The sequence below is a fragment of the Pipra filicauda genome, unplaced genomic scaffold, assembly GCF_003945595.2.
Source record: "Pipra filicauda isolate LSUMZ 115617 unplaced genomic scaffold, ASM394559v2 scaffold150_size2825430_pilon, whole genome shotgun sequence".
Lineage (NCBI taxonomy): Eukaryota > Metazoa > Chordata > Aves > Passeriformes > Pipridae > Pipra > Pipra filicauda.
In genome coordinates, this window is record NW_024103996.1 from 538,206 (window position 1) to 554,927 (window position 16,722).

The 16,722-nt window shown below is 50.8% G+C and overlaps 1 protein-coding gene across 1 annotated transcript in view; it reads left to right on the forward strand.

The window, feature by feature from the left end:
- Positions 1 to 14,907, forward strand: part of STK32C (serine/threonine kinase 32C) — a 66,767-nt gene extending 51,860 nt beyond the window's left edge. The window contains exons 3-12 of the mRNA XM_027746321.2: positions 2,429 to 2,580; positions 4,912 to 5,085; positions 5,537 to 5,574; positions 6,201 to 6,290; positions 6,887 to 6,990; positions 7,083 to 7,199; positions 9,037 to 9,162; positions 9,295 to 9,426; positions 10,095 to 10,162; positions 10,981 to 14,907. Of these exons, the coding sequence (XP_027602122.1) occupies positions 2,429 to 2,580; positions 4,912 to 5,085; positions 5,537 to 5,574; positions 6,201 to 6,290; positions 6,887 to 6,990; positions 7,083 to 7,199; positions 9,037 to 9,162; positions 9,295 to 9,426; positions 10,095 to 10,162; positions 10,981 to 11,116 (1,137 nt within the window). The 3' untranslated portion in view covers positions 11,117 to 14,907. The remainder of the gene's footprint in view (positions 1 to 2,428; positions 2,581 to 4,911; positions 5,086 to 5,536; positions 5,575 to 6,200; positions 6,291 to 6,886; positions 6,991 to 7,082; positions 7,200 to 9,036; positions 9,163 to 9,294; positions 9,427 to 10,094; positions 10,163 to 10,980) is intronic.
- The last annotated feature ends 1,815 nt before the right edge of the window (positions 14,908 to 16,722 follow it).

The following is a 16,722-nucleotide window of genomic DNA, read 5'->3' on the forward strand; positions in this document are numbered from 1 at the left end:
TGTTACAGTCCCCTCTCCTGGCTGGAATCCCGGGTGTGGGCTCCAGCCCTCTTCTCTGCTGTTAGGGGCAGCAGCACACAAACCCTTTGGCAGTGGCTGAATGCTCGGGGTATCTGGGACTCTATGAAAGCTTTCATGTGCCACATCTTGAGCAATCCACTCCCAGCTGATGCCTGCCTTCTGCCTGGCAGGGCTGGCATGTTTTCCTAATGGCTGTATTTAACCACTGAACATTCCCTGTGTGTGACAAGGGGCCATTGTGCATGCAGAACAAGGACAGAGTAATTTCTGCTTCTTGCATTGTAGACTCTCTGCATTGTAGACCTGCCTGAAAATGGATTAATTAAAAAAACACTCTTGGTTCGTGACCAAGGAGATGTTTATTCCTTACCCAGGAGCAGATACATGAATGAAGAAGCACATAAAGGAAAAGATAGGTGTTGTGGCACTGATGTTTTTGGGGGGACACAAACACATTGGTGCATTTCTATGAGCAGAGGCACCTGCCTGTGGCAGGGGACCCAAGTGACGGAGCCCAGCCGGGGCAGCACTGACACCTGGTGTTGGTTTGCCTTGAGTTAGATCCCTGCCAAGAGCGGTATGTGTGATCATGAACCATTAATTATGTTTCTTTCCAGAAATCAGAGAACAAAAATTTCCAGAGGGCCTGGAACTGGTGTTGTTTTGTGTGGAAGTGACGCTGTTGCATTGCAGAAAACTATTTGTTATGATTACAGAGTAAAAGAAGTTTTCACCATTTTCTCATTTATTATACTGAGCTCTCATTTGCCCTGCGGAAAAACAAGAGGCAAATGACAGCAATATAATGTGCTATACTTGTTAAGATACAGCAAGTCATAGCCTAAAAAACAAAGCACCCAGAAACTAAAGAGTCTCCAGCCATAATGTGGCATAAACTGGCTTCAGGAGAGAATGTTGCTCAGTGCCTGGATGGCTATTATCCAGAGGTTTGTTTTCAGAGCAGTTCTACAGCAACGACCAGGTTTTAAAGAGATATTGTTAGGGCTTTGCTGCTTTAAGAATTTATAAAATATAAAATATATGTTTCACTGGTTTATTGAATGTACAAACAGCTCGGCCTGCTCTAGGCAGGGGCTGGATCCTGCTGGTGGTGTGCATTGTGGTAGGTTGTTCATTATCGTTATTAAGTTCGCACAAAGGAGATTTTTCCTTAAGTTTTTTACCTGAACAGTCCCTGGCAGCTGGAGCTGATGGGCGCTGCTCGCCCACGGGCACCAGAGGAAAAGCTCAGGTCACTCCGCCTGCAAAGTGCCCCTAATGTGAGGTCTGAGGTGTGCACAGAGTTATTGCAACACCTGATTTCCAGCTCTTACTGTAATTGTTATGACAATGGCAAAATAATCCCGTTAATTCCTGTGCGTTGCTAATTGGGGGTTTATCAGGCAAACGATAACCACCTATTATTTTGCCACCTCCTCGCTGCAGTGTGTCCTTAATGATATTACACTGAGCACCATTAGCACTCGCAAATGCAGCGTTTTAGAGGTGCGCAGAGTTCCCTGGCTCCCACCTGTCTGGGGTTTCCTGCCATCCACGGAAATTCCCTTTACTTGCTCCCACACGGTGTAAGCATGACCTGCTCTCTGCCTGGAGCCAGCCCGGGTCAGCCTGCGCCCGACCAAATGCCCAAATGCCAGAGGAATTATATCCAGCTCATCCTAATTACGAACGTGTCTGATAATTAAAAGAGGGCAGACACAATTATAGCAGATGTAGACATTCCATTAGTTCATTTAAAAATAGTTATGTTGATAGCTAATTAGCTCTTTTAAAAACAGGCACCTGGGTAATTAAAGTGTCATTAGAGGAGCCGAGGGAGGCACTGAAGGCCATGCTGTGGGAAGCTGTGCCAGCCCAGCGGGCTCTGTGCCCGTCAGGGGGACAGGTGCCGGGTTATTCCTCTGGGCCAGGTGTTTGTTGTTGTTGTAAAAAATTTGCATTTTAATAGCTTTCTGCCAACCCCAATGGGATTATTTTGCCCTTTCAGAGCACAGTGATATGTGCAGCAGGTTAAACCCAACCTGCTGAGCTGGGCAGCAGGGGGTGAGAGCAGAGGGGAGGTGAGGCTGGGAGAGAGCCCCGTGGTTGTCCAAAGCTGGTCTCCATCCACAGGCAGCAAGGCCAAAGCTCTCCCAGACATCATTTCCTTTGGAAAGCTCTCCAGAGCAGCTGCAGTTACCCAGTGCCAGTGGGTAACTGGAGCAGAGCCCATGCTCTCCCAGTTTGGATGTGGCACTGGGAGCAGGGATGCTGCTGTCCATAGGTCCCAGGTCACAGCTCAGGGATCAGGGAGATTTGATAAGGAGTGAGGTGCTGACCATGTGGGTCTCAGCCCAATAAGCAGCAAATGAGGATATGGAATTTGTTGCTAACTTTCCTTTTCCAGGTGTGCATCGTGCAGAAGAGAGACACGGAGAAGATGTATGCCATGAAGTACATGAACAAGCAGCAGTGCATCGAGAGGGACGAGGTGCGCAACGTGTTCAGAGAGCTGGAGATCCTGCAGGAGATCGAGCACGTGTTCCTGGTGAACCTCTGGTGAGCAGCTCCTTCTCCTCAGCCTCGGGGGCCATCCATCCTTGCGGAGCTACACACCTGAAAATTTGAGAGGATTTCATAACTCTTTTTCAGCATCACTACAAATAGTGATGTTTCCAGTTGCTCAATAATGACTTGAGTGTGTGTGCACTGGCAGAAGTATCCTTGTTACTGAGCAATGTTTTAGGGTCTAATTTTAAAAAACCTCTTCAAATCAGGCTGAAATCTAACAAATAGCTTGAGTTGGTAATACTTGTGAAATGCATTCTGTCCAGGTAGTTCCAGTACAAAAGAACATGCAGTCTGTCTCCTTGGCTTCCCTACAGTCCCATTGACCCCTCACCCCACCAGCACTCTCACTGTGCTCTGCAGCACATTCACTGCAGAATACATAAAAATGTATTCCTTTAGGGTTCAGATAAGTAATTACCAAATTTTGTAGGAAAAATTAATTTACAAGGTTTAGAATGTAGAGCAATATATCCTAGGGTTGTTGGTTAGTTTGGGATGAGTCTGTGGCAGTCAGCCTTGGGACCCACTGCTGGGTGCTCCGTGTGATCTGTCCTTTCTTGCCTTCCTGCCCGGTGAAGGAGTACCCAACACTGGGCAGGGATCAGTAAATCCGTCCTCTTCACCCATGGTCCACTGGCACAACACAAGCTGATCCTGTGCTGGGACAGAGCTGGGGCATGAGCAAACAAAGGGCATGTGCCATGGTGATGGACACAAGGATTCCATGGTTTCTGTTCCCAGGGCACAGGAACAGTGACAGCAGTGAGAGGTGACGGAAAACCTCTGATATCCCATTTCTACTGGGATGTGTTGTGAATGCTAGAATCAGTGCCTGATTCCACAGGGAGGGGCAGGAGCAGCAGTTTCTCCTGGGGAGCTGCACACTCATGTGGCTGGACCTGCTGAGCCTGGGGCAGCCCCTGCTCTCCCCTCCTGCTCCAGTGGTGCCAGATGCACAGCAGGCTGGTCAGATGTGAGACTTCCAAAAATTCAGGAAGTTTTGTACCCGAAGTAATGGAAGTGGGTAGTGCTTCACATTTCTTTTGTTTATCCATTGCTCCAGAATAGCCAATTAATACTGATTTTTTTCAGCATTTTAGGAATTACAAATGTTTTTTTCCAAAAAATAATGAAATTCTGGAGAGAACTTGCTCACTTAGCAAATCTTTCCCTTTTGGCTCATACTTTCAGAATAAACCTACATTAAGATGGGAGTAGAAGTGAGTGATTCATAAGTATTATACAATCCCACATACTCTTTCCTTGGAACTGCAGTCACCAAATATAACAATGAGCGTTGTTTTGGTGTATCCCTCTGCTGTCAGTCTCCTGTGGGACCCACAGCAGATTTAGAGAGGCGGTTTACTCCACAGTAAATATAAATCTCTTTCTGGTTTTTCTGGTTAAATTAGCAGTTGTGTTTTCCATTTCATCTTCAGGATAGGCAGAGATATTTTAAGTAGGTTTATGAGATTATTTGCAATTGAGAATGTGAAGTTTCTCCGAAGTGTCTGGCTGGCAAAGCCTGAGCTCTGCGCTGGTGGGGTGACACAGCACTGCTCACTCAGGAGAGGACAGTGACAGGGAGAGAGGGGGAACATTGGCTGGGATTCTTCCAGGGAAGTGTTGCTTGGTGTAGCAATGGGTTAAAAAACAGACCCGTGTCTTGTGCTGGGCTTGCTTAGTTGGGAAGGTGCAAATATTCAAATATGAAGTAGCATATTCAGTTCTGGCCCCTCATGGCAAGAGAGACATTGAAGAGCTGGAGCGTGTCCAGGGAAGGGAATGGAGCTGGGGAAGGGTTTGGAGCACCAGGAGTGGCTGAGGGACCTGGGGGGGCTCAGCCTGGGGAAAAGGAGGCTCAAGGGGGACCTTCTCACTCCCTGCAACTCCCTGACAGGAGGGGGGAGCCAGATGGGGGTTGGGCTCTGCTCCCAGGGAACAAGGGACAGGATGAGCAGAAATGGCCACAAGTTGCACCAGCGGACATTTACATTGGATATTAGGAAAAAATTTCTTCATGGAAAGGTTTGTCCAGCCCTGCACAGGCTGCCCAGGGCAGTGGTGGAGTTCCCATCCCTGGAGTGATTTAAAAAGTGTGTGGATGTGGCACTTCGGGACGTGGGTTAGTGGCAGCCTTAGCAGTCATGGGGGAATGGTTGGACTCGATGGTCTCAGAGGCTTTTCCAACCTGAACAACTCTGTGGTTCTCTGATTCCGTGCCTGTGGTGGGACTCTCGGGGAGGTGCTGAATAATTAGGAGAGGGGAAAAGCCTGACTTGGTTTGTAAGCCCTGCTCACCCACTGCTGGTCCCACAGGTACTCCTTCCAGGATGAGGAGGACATGTTCATGGTGGTGGACCTGCTTCTGGGTGGTGATCTGCGCTATCACCTGCAGCAGAATGTTCAGTTTACTGAGGAGACGGTGAAACTCTACATCTGTGAGATGGCTCTGGCTCTTGACTACCTGCGGAGCCAGCACATCATCCACAGGTAACCCTGCAGGCCGTGCTGGCAGGTGGGAGCTGGTGGGACCTGCCCGTGGTGGGGTTGGGGTGGGTGACACTGTCTTTGCTGGTCCTGGGCACCCTCTGTCTGCTGGTCCTGCCCCATCAATCAGAGGGAGCCTGATGCTTCACTGGGGGTTGAACCTTCCAGGGCATGTGTCAAAGCCATCCAGGGCTTCACACAAATATCCCTGGTATTGTGCTATTAATTTTCCTTGGGAATGATACCTGAACCAGTCCCATGTTCCCACTTTTTCACCCGGTTACCCAGAAAAAGCATATTTCTAGTCCACCGTAAAGGGACTTACCTCATGTTAGGGTATTTTTGTTTCATTTGTTCCTAATTTTTGATAGATAAAAAGTTACAGGATTTTTGTTGAATTACATCTTTGGTCTGACTGAGATTCCACCTGCTGTAACCTTCCTTCTTTTCCCAGAGATGTAAAACCAGACAACATCCTCCTTGATGAGCAAGGTAGGATCACTCTGCCCCTCTTTGCTCCCTTATTCATTCCAGGAACATATCCTTTACAGTCCTGAGTACTGGGCATCTTTTTACCTGGGGAAAGTGTGGGAAAAGCACCCCTTCTTTTACTTGAACATTGTGCATTGTAATGCCAGGGAGGATCCCCCAAGGGCAGCCCCTCTCCTGGTTACCCCTCGCTTTGCCCACACTTGGCCTCTTCCCTCGCTGGTGGAAGAGACAGGGGCATGGCAGGGGGTTGGAACTAGATGTCTTTAAGGTCCCTTCCAACCCAAACCATTCTGTGGTTCTATGATAGTGTTTCCCCGTTGTCCTCTTCATTCCTAGAGCTTCTGGCCAGAGCAATTTGGCCAAGTGCTGGAGCTGCTGGGGGCTACTGGTTTGTTCCAAGCTTTTAAAATCAAGATCCAAAGCTCACTACCCTTTAATCACCTAGCCAGCCCAGATCCTGGGAAAGCTTTGGGATCTGATATGGCTGTTCCATGGGGTCTGACCCTGACCTGCCCCTGCCTGCGCTACCCTGTCTGAGGGCAGAAGCTTATGAAACAAATGTATTCTGACTCTGCATTGCCACTGCACTGCCATTAATTCCTTCTTAAAATGTGTCTTTATTTAAGGTCATGCCCATTTAACAGATTTTAATATTGCAACAATAATTAGGGATGGTGAAAGAGCGACTGCGTTGGCTGGGACAAAGCCCTACATGGGTAAGAAACAATCGCTGCTCTTACCCCTTTGCTCTGACTCAGAGAGGGCTTTTTTGCAGTTTGGGAACGCTCAGCACATGCTGCCCAAGGGGCCCTGGCTGGGGCAGAGGCAGTGGATTAATTTAGGGCATTAATGCACATGCCCAAGTCATTCAGCAGAGCCTGATGGTTTGAAAAGTGAAACTCCTGGGGTGAAGGCATCACTGCTGGTGTGCCCTGCCTCCCCCTCCCATCCCATCCTGCCCTACCCTCCCCAACCAGTCCTGCCATCCCCATCCTATCATGCCCCCCCCATCCCACCCTGCCATCCCCATCCCTTCCTTCTCTTTCCGCTGGCCCCACCCTTGGACTTGCTACACCCCAGTGGGCTCCAGTTTTCTGCCGTGCCTGGACTGGGAGGGCTCTCCCTGACTGTACCCAATAGCCCAGCTCCCATGGAGGGCAGGCACACTGCTGCTGCCACTGCTCTCCCTGCCTCACACACCTCCCCTTGGGCAGTAGTGAATAAAAATCACCATAAGCTTTTTCACTGACTTACATGAAATACTGAAATAGAAGCAATGAATGACCTGTTGCATTTTGCCCTTTCTGTTCAGCCCCAGAGATTTTCCATTCCTTCCTGAGCGGCGGGACAGGCTATTCCTTCGAGGTGGACTGGTGGTCTCTTGGAGTCATGGCTTACGAGCTGCTGCGGGGCTGGGTAGGGCTCTGGCCATCTGGCCCTTGGAATGCGTGTCTGACTTGACACAGCGGGAGAGGGGATTCCTTCTCATCTCTCTGCTCTCTCCCCAGAGGCCGTATGACATCCACTCCAACAACCCAGTGGAGTCCCTGGTGCAGCTCTTCAGCACTGTCAGTGTTCAGTACTCCTCGGCCTGGTCCAAAGAGATGGTTGCGCTGCTGCGGAAGGTACGTCGTCCTGCTGGGGGGCTGTGTTGGGTGTCAGTTGCTGTGTGGATGGGACTAGCTGGAAAATTATCAGCATATTAACCAACTACTACTACTACTACTAATTTCAAAAAAGATAGGATGGGAGAGCTGGGGATGTTCATCCTGGAGAAGGGTTAGGAGAGACCTTAGAGCCCCTTCCAGTGCCTAAAGGTGCTCCGAGAGAGCTGGAGAGGGACTTGGGGCAACGGCCTGGAAGGACAGGACAAGGGGGAATGGCTTCCCACTGCCAGAAGGCAGAGTTATATGGGATATTGGCAAGGAATTCTTGGCTGTGAGGATGGTGAGGCCCTGGCACAGGTTGCCCAGAGAAGCTGTGGCTGCCCCATCCCTGGAAGTGTTCCAGGCCAGGTGGATGGGGTTTGGAGCAACCTGGGCTAGTGGAAGGTGTCCCTGCCCATGGCAGAGGGTTAGAACTAGATGATTTTTAAGGTCCCTTCCAACCCAAACCATCCTGGGGTTCCACAATTAATGATGTGCGTTCTGTGTTTATTATCCGTGTAATAATATGCACTATGTTCGACAGCAAGGGAAGCAAAATGGCTTTTCTCGATGTGACAGTCAGATTCCCAGCTGTGTCTTCCAGCATCCCATCCTCTCCATGAGCTCTGTAACCTATAAAGTCAGCAGTGATGGCTGGGGTGGCATATGACATAAAGAGCGTGTGCTGCACTGCAGCATTGGCTGCTCTTTTTCGCCAGTTTTTCAGGGCTGAAGGGTCTGGTGGTGTTGTGAGAGCTGTTGGGGGGTTGCAGGCCTATGGAATGTCCTGGTGCTCCCCTCGTGCTGCAGCTGGAGGAAGCTGGTGATGAGGTGGGAAGGTTGGTTTAGCTCCGGCTTGCTTGAGAACTCAGAAAAGTAGCTGGTGAATTTGCTGTAGGAAAGATACACCCCGTGCTGGCAGCAAATAAGCGCCTCTGGTGTGAGTTAATGCTGGACGGGCAATTTGTAGAATTGGCTTCGGTTTAACGAGGAGCAGCGTTTCCAGCGGAGGCAGCGGCGGCGCGTTCGGCAGGTTCGCATTGCCATCTGCTGGGCATCCAGGGAATCCTCTCACCGGGAACGCGCCAGCATCCCCCTAAGCCGAGAAGGACCCCCATGTCCCCCCAAAGCGCTGGGGTGCCCCAGCCCTGCATCGTGCTCACTCAGCCTTCACAGCATCCCTGGGCTTGGGGAGCTGCAAGTACAGCCACCGTCACCTTCCCTGTGCACCGTCACCTTCAGCATTGGAGAAACACCCTGTGCTGGCTTTATTTTCTGGAAGAACATTGTAACCACCTAGAATCAGTGTGCCTAGGACTGTCCAGTTTCTTAAGGAAAACAGTCCCAGATGGGCATTTTGTGGAGGTCCCATGTAGGTGCCTGTCAGTTGGAAGACCAGACATGGTCAGTTGAAGATGCCCAAACCAAGGGGTCAGGTCTCAAATTCTAGGTGCTCTGGGAAAATGGCAAGAACTGGTCCAGAGAGACATGGGGCTCCTGGAGAGTGCTGAGTGCTGCAGGAAAGGGTTGTGCATCCTGGGATGCTTGGGGGGAGCAAACCCACTCTGTCCAGGAGCTCATAGTACCTGGTTTCACAACCTCCAGAACGTTTTCTAAGGTTTTTTTCTGTACTAAGTTATGTATTTCCCATAACAGAAATGCTCCTGCATGTCTGAACTATCTGAGTTGTCCCAGGCAGGATGGTGCTGGGTGCTTTGTCTTTTTCCTCTGATATGAGTGCTTTTCCCTCCAGTGCTTTTCCCTCCAGTGCTTTTTCCCTCCAATGCTTTTCTGTCTGATGTTTTTCCCTCTCCAGCTGCTGACAGTGAACCCTGAGCATCGCTTCTCCTGCCTGGGCGATATCCAGGCCTCGACGTACCTGTCTGGTGTGGTCTGGAGCGATGTCTGTGGGAAGCGCGTGGAGCCAGGCTTTGTCCCCAATGTGAGTAGGAGTGATCTGTATCAGGACCACTTCTCCTATTAAAGGAACCACTGTGATAGCAGAGGGTTTCCCTTGGGGAGGTGGTTTCTGAGCCTCTGCTGTGCCTGACACACGTGCCACGTTGTGTTGCAGAAGGGCCGCCTGCACTGTGACCCCACCTTTGAGCTGGAGGAGATGATTCTGGAGTCGAGGCCCCTGCACAAAAAGAAGAAGAGGCTTGCAAAGAACAAGTCGAGAGATAACAGCAAAGACAGCTCCCAGTCTGTACGTGCTCTGTGGGGTAGCATCCAGCTGGCAAAAGGCTGAGTGGCTGGATTTGGGGGGGGGTGTCACAGCTGTTCCTGCTGCCCTGCAGGAGCTGTAGGTTTAGTTTGGTAAAAACATTTCCCCATTGGAGTCTTTCTGCCAACCAAGCATTCTTTTTATGGAAGTTTGATCAAAGTCTTTCACAGTAGTCTGTACTTTGGAAAATTAAATGAGCAGCAGAGGTCTGGGCACTGAGGTGTTCCCGTGTCCCCACACGGCCCCAGACCCACGTGTGCCTGGGGACAAGGCAGCAGCTCCCTGTGTGTGTTTACAGGGATTCACACATGTGGGCTGTGTGCTGGGCTCTCCCCACGCTGGCTGTCCTTCCTTTGGGCTGACAGCACTCCCAAAATACAGGATACATGGATAAATGTGTTGTGTTTATGTGGGGAATGGTGTGATCTGTGTTTTATGGAAAACTGCTGCTGTGGATGGCACAAGCCCCTGGTGAAAGCCACACAGCAACCAGCCCTGCTGCCTCCAGCTATTGTGCTGAGGTTTGGGGTGGGGGACGTCTCCTGCACACATCTGGAGGCTTCTGCACACAGCTGGGAGTGCTGGGGTGCTGCAGGCAGCAATGAGATGCAAATAGGGTGGCTTATGCATGTCATGTTTTTCTTCAACAGGAAAATGACTATCTTCAGGAATGCCTTGAAGCTATCCAGCAGGACTTTGTCATCTTCAACAGAGAGAAGTGAGTATGTTGGGTGGTTTTTTTAGGGAAAAATACTCTTTTTCCTGACTTCCCTTAGGAATCAGAGTTCAGTGCCTGACAGCTTGCAGCACCTTGCTGCGGGCTTAGCCCCAGGTGACTGTTGTCAGCTGAGGAGCTCAGGTGCTGCCTGTGTGTGAAAAATGGCTCTGACCTCCCACAAAGGGAGACAAGATCGGGGATTATTAATCACTGCCATTAAATGAAATATGCTGCAGAGAGACTTCTGAGATTTAACATATGTATGTGACACTGCTTCAGTTTCCCCATGGCATCTCCTTGCCCATCCTGCTTTTAGAAGATGATGTTTTGGGAAATGAAGGCAGGGAAAGTTAGACTTGACGATATTGAACCTGAATGATTTTGTGAAGGTGTTAAAGTCTCTGGTGGGCATGAGCAGGCAGTGAAAGTGCTGGATTAAAACTGCTGCTTCCCCGAGTTTGGGAATGTTTGGTCCATAAGCATAGCAGGAGGCTCCATGGAGGAGATGGGGGTGAGAGTCTGGCTGCAGTGCAGGTGCTTGTGGCCGAGGTCTGAGTAGGCTGAATCCTCTCAAGCCATTTTGGGATGTTTTCAGAGCAGTTCAGTGTGGTTTGCTGATACACTGGCCTCTGTCATCACCTCTTTGCGTGCCCTGGGAAGCCTCCTCTTGTTCACTGTGGGTCTGCAGTAGGCCCCTGTTGAGCAGTGGGAGGGCAGCCTGGGGTGCGCTCATGGCTGCAGACCACCCTCACCCCACTCCTTCTGGGGGTTTTTGGTTTGAGGGTGCCTGATAACTCCTGGTTCCTCTGCTCCTGCAGACTAAAGAAGAGCCAAGAGCAGCCGAGTGAGTCCGTGTCTGCCTCCGAGACCACTGACGAAGCCGAGGCAGAGGCTGAGTCCGAGCCCTCCAACCTGCACATGTGCAGCTCCGTGTGCTCCTCGGGCAGCAGTTAGGCTGGAGCCCCGGGCGAGGGTCTCCACCCGCGCCGCTCACCCGCCTCAGGTGCGCTGAGCACCCGAGCTGACCCCGCTGCCACCCGAGAGCACCGACAGCTCGTCCTGCAGAGCTGGAGACAGAGAGTTCATATAGAACTGCCCTCCTGGGTTATGGAGCGCCAGCCCGGCACGTCGTGGGGGAAGACACTGCCTATGCAACTTGCCAAGGGGAGATCAACTTCTTTACTTGTTTTAATGTCAGGTTGCTGAATGCACGTTTTTAATGCAGTGAGTGGACAAGGAAAGAAGCCGCATCCTTGGGTCCCACAGGGGAAGACGCGGAGCAGGGAGGAAGGCTGAAGAGGTAGTTGGAGTTTGACTTTTCCCCGTTCCCTGTTCACAAAGGTTGCGTGGGGACAAGCAATCCCTGTGCAAGCTGTAGCAGCCCTGAGGCCTCTCCAGTCTGTGGTGGGTGGCATCAGCTCCTGGGAGCCTCCAGCTGTTTGAGTCCTGCAGCATGAGGACGTCCCAGGCACCTCCTTGTCCTTGCGTCACCTGTCAGTTCCTTTCCTGACTCCGGGCAAATAAATGTTTTTTGTGCACTCCATGGATTCTTCAGGGACTGGGTAAAGTGTAATGGGTTCAATGTGTATTTGAGATGCAGAATGTATTTAAAATATTTGCTTTCTCCACGTGGCTGCTGCAGGCAGCGGGGAGCCGTGGGATGGACTGGAGGGTCTGGCTCTGCCTGGGTTTGGAGGACACAGTTTATCACAGGCTCAGGTTTAGCTGGAGGCAGAATGAGTGGCCTAGCAAGGCTGCTCGGTTATGAAAGACAGGAATATCTTATTGTACCCTTCAGTTTACTTTATTTTCAATGTAAAATACAGGTACTGTATATAATTTACCACTACCTGTCTTAAATGCGTAATAAGATGGGAGGTCTCCTTCCCCTGCTCCAGCTCTGGATGTTGCCTTTCTTGTTTTAGGAGCCTTCATATGTTGTTTAATCTGCTATAGAGTGGCTTTTGGTTACTGTTGCTAAAACTGAGCCCTGCAGCTGTTGTGGCACCCGGAGGTGTGGTGGGACTGCAGGCACCACCAAACCATCAACAGCTCTTTGCTGCCAGACAGTGGGAGGTTGCAGTGTTTGCATCCTTACTGGATATTCCTAATGCAAAAATAGATGGGAAAAGTTTTTAACAAATGCAGATTCTTTCAGGACAAGTTTTGTTGCAGTTTTTGTTTCCACAAATAAACCAGAAAGGTGTTAAGTGGTACGAAACTGTCTGATATGAGCAGTGACATGGCCCGTGCATCTCCCACAGTTTTATGTGGGAATTACTGCATGGCTAAAATTGTGCAGAAGCACATTTTTGGGGCAGTCTTTAAAGGTGTGCAGGAGGAGAGGAGTCGGAGCGCTGGGTCCAGTTGCGCGGTTATTTTCAGGACAGAGCAAGGCAGGTGCTGTCAGACCTGGGGGGATGAACATCCCACCCTTGCTGTGCCTGGTGAGGGACCAGGGCCACACTGGGAGGCCGTCGTGTCACCCACTGGTCCTTGCACACCCTGTGCCTCGTTAGGAGCTGTGTTAATGACAGCTCAGGAAGGCTGGGCTGTTCAGTGAGCGGGGGCTGAAATAAATGTGTTCTGCTCTTTTTCCCAGCTGTAGGAGGGCACCTACCCCCGTTCTGATCCTGGGCTATGCTGAGGGGACCTACCCTTTCCACCCCTGGTAACTTCCAGTCTGTTTACTGGATACCAGGGTGGCCTATTTACCTTCTCCTGCCCATCAGAGCACACCTGTGTGTGCAGGTAGGCCATGTGCTCTGGCCCATTCTGTGCTGAGCAGCCCCTGCTCTCCTTGTGGGGAGCCTGTTCCTCACCCTGTGTCTCTCTGCACACACTTCATGTCCTCCATCCCACGTCCCTCAGCCGGAGCACCCGGCCCTATCCTAGTGCAGCAGATGAGGATCAAACCATGTATTTATTCAGAGGTTATGAATTACAGGTAATTAACTCCACTGGCATGGATAGTTTCAGTGAATTCCGTTGCACTATTTAGCAACTTTCTGTAAATAACAACAAAAGTTTGGACTATCAGAATGATGAGAAGAGTCACTGATTTTTTGACCAAAACATCCTGTATATGAGAGGTGCAGATAGATCCTATTCAACCAGAAGCTCTCAGGCCAGGAGAGCTATTGGCAGTTACATGACATGTCTAATTGATATTTGCATCACTTTCCTTAGGACAAAGACCCCTGAGGTGGGGTTGATGTGTGTGGGGAGGAGCTGACTCACTTCTGAAATGGAGGCTTCTCAGCCCAAACCCTCTCTGTGTCAGTCATCTGACAGCACACCTTTGCAGCACACCTCTTCCTGGGTGAATTGTGCAAAACGTTTCAGCAGCACTTGGCAGAAACTGGGAGAGCTTCTTGGGAAAAGCTAGGGAACAGCTCCTTCCCAGGGGAAACATTCCGGGCAGATCCTGGCTGCTCAGGAAACATCCCTGGAATTCAGCAGTGCATCCCCAGGAATGTGCTGGGGACGAATTGCTTCTGCCTCAATCATTACTGAACCTGAATCCCCAAGAACAGTACCAGGACACAGAGCTCTGGGATCATTGTGCCGAGTGGGAGAGACACCGTGAACATGTCCCTGAAGTGCTCAGTGTTGGTCCAGAGTGATGCTTGGACATAACCTCACCAGAGCCCGTCGGGACCAGGTTCCATTGATGCCTGTTTCTGCCCAGTCCCTGGAGGAGAAATGGTAAGGAAGGAGCAATTAGAAAAGGGAAAAGCGATGGGAAACAGATCAGTGTTTGCTTCATTGTCAGAACCCCCGTGCTGGGTTTCAGTGCTCGGGCCCTCCCGTCCCTGCTCTGGGCCCCTGTTGTGTCGTGTCCCCATCGCTGTGTCCCAGTAACGAGCTGGTGCTGATTGAGCCAAGCGTGGTCCTGCCGGCCCCACGTCTTTGTGGCTCCTTCCAGGGTGTCCCATGTCCAGCTCACCCCCTCCACAATGGATTCCTGGGGATGTGCTGGGGTTTCCCACCATTTCCCACCAGTGCCAGTGCCGCTGTTGCCGTCGGTGTTGGATGAGCCCTGGCTGATGCCGGATGTTGAGCAAACCTCGCAATGAAGTTGTGACATAGCCCTGGTCCCAAATCCCAGCCTGGAAGGCATCACTAGCAGCTCTGGGTTACACCTCCACTACAACCAGAACACAGGAATTTTCTGGATATAAATATTTAAATACCTGTATTTTTTTTATGACAGATTTATACAGCGTGTGCCATTATCCGCTGTGAAACGTCTACAGCACCTATAAATTATTCTCCTTTAATCACTTGCCATGAGATTGTTTTCTTATCTCTGTTGTGTTTTGCAAAGTTGCATATTTTTAAGTGTTTCCATTGAATTCCACAGCCTTCACTGGGAATTTGTGCAGAAGACAAATGTCAGTTCAGGTCCTGATGTTTCTTCTGTTGCCAATTCTTTATTACTCCAGAGCTTGCCAAAAAGAGACTAAGAGTAATAAAATAATAGCAAAAATGCCAATAATATGGACTTGACCCTGGACAGTGCTGAAATCCTGTTGCCTTGGTAGGGTATTTTTTTAAAATTATTGCAGTGCACATATATGTAAATATATCTTTGTATTTTATGTTAATACATTCCTGTAATTTTCTTGCATGACAATTTTACCATGTCACGGAACATTTAAGTTACGACAAGTTTGTGTTTTTGCAGATACTGCCGGAAGCCATTGCACAGGTGGAGTAATAAATGTGTATTTTTAACATTGGCAAGGATATGGTGTCATTTCCAGGGTTTTGAGCTGTAGATCCATGAAACCATGGAAACACCTGAATGTTGGAATTCTGGAGACCAGCCAGATCCAGGGCTGCTGGGACACCCTGCTGGTGTGGAGCCAGGTGGGACAAGAGCTGCAGGAACATGGCCATGAGACACCTCAAAAACAGGTGCTGAAAGAGGAACAGCTGGATCCAGGCTTTCCAGTGTCCCACTTTCCAGTGTCAGCCAGAAGGTGTTTGTAATTCCCTAGGGAGGCTGGGGGTGCACACAGGGGGGCTGAGGGCCCTGTCCATGGTGGGTGGAAGGTCTCAGTGAGGTTGAGTAGAGTCCTGGGCATGGCCATGGGCCTGAGCCAGCGCTGTCCAAACTGGCCCTGCTGCTGTCAGCACTGGGGCTGGCAGGTGGTTTGGGAGCAGCAGGATGGGGCTGGGGGTACTCAGAGGACCGAGGTTAGGGTGGGGGGCAGGTGGGTGGTTTGGGAGCAGCAGGATGGGGCTGGAGGTGGGAGGAGATGGTGGTAGGACCCCGGCATTGCTGCAGCAGGAAGGACACGATAGCTGTGGCTCACAGTGATTTGGTATTTCCCCTTACACAGCCCTGGATTTTGTATCTTAAACTCGGTAAAAGCAGCCCTGGGAGTGCCAGGAGATTTCTGCTTTTTCCCTCTCATCCCTCCCGAGTGCAGGAATCAGTTCTCTCGCTCGGCAGTGACGTGCTGCTGCTGGGTCACAGCGCAGGCAGCAGCTACGAAGGCTCCTCCTGACTTCAAAGGAGCCGTGAAGGAACGAGACGAATTGATGTCTGAGTCTGAGCTCGTCCCTCTCTGCAGAGCCCGGCGCCTCCGCTTTGATGCCTCTGGGACGGCATTCCCAGCTGTCTATGGGTGTCCCCAAGGACCAAGGACACCTGTCAAGCCAGGTCATTCACTACAGGGGGGCACAGGGTGAGGGTAGCTTCCCACACTGAAATACAGTGGGTGGAAAACTGATGGATTCAAACCTCCATGGCAGCCAGGAGTGCTCAATGTCTGCCTGCCCTGTGCCATTATCTCTGTGCCTAAACTGTGGGAACCAGCTTTTCCAGGAACAAGCATCTTGTCCCACCCTCTGCCATGGGTAGGGACACCTTCCACTAGCCCAGGTTGCTCCAAGTCCCATCCAACCTGGCCTTGAACACTTCCAGGGATCCAGGGGCAGCCACAGCTTTTCTGGACAATCTGTGCCAGGGCCTCACCACCCTCACAGCGAAGATTTCCTTCCCAATATCCCAACTTACCCTGCCCCCTTGTCCTAACACTCCATGCAAAATAAAAATAAATAAAAAAGCTGCAGGGACATGGACAGGCAGGGATAATTTGAGATAAATGTAGGAATAGTTTAGTGCCTCTGCCAGCTGATTCTGTCCCTTAGGAGCACTGTTGTCCTGCAGGGAATCCAGAGATCCATCCCCACTCCAGGCACAAGTGCAGAAATTTAGGGCTCCTCCGTCGCAGCCACGGTGCCGCAGAGCTGGAGATGTGCCCTCGGTCAAGGGCACGGAGCATCTCCCCAGCGTCCCTGACCTAGAGCCTGCAGGAAAACTGTCCAAAGGAATTAGGGCCAGACTGTTGGTGCCATGGAGGGGTTTGTTTCCTGGAGGCTCTGGCTCCATTAGGCGGCTGTGGAGCTCTGCTCAGCATCTCCTGGCACTGGGAGAGCTGCTGAGATGCTCCTGGCTCCAACTCCTGCATTAGGAGTAGGCTGGGGCAGCTGTGCCAGCTTCAACAGCTCCCTGACAGAGGGAATAAATGCAAACGCTCCCTCCG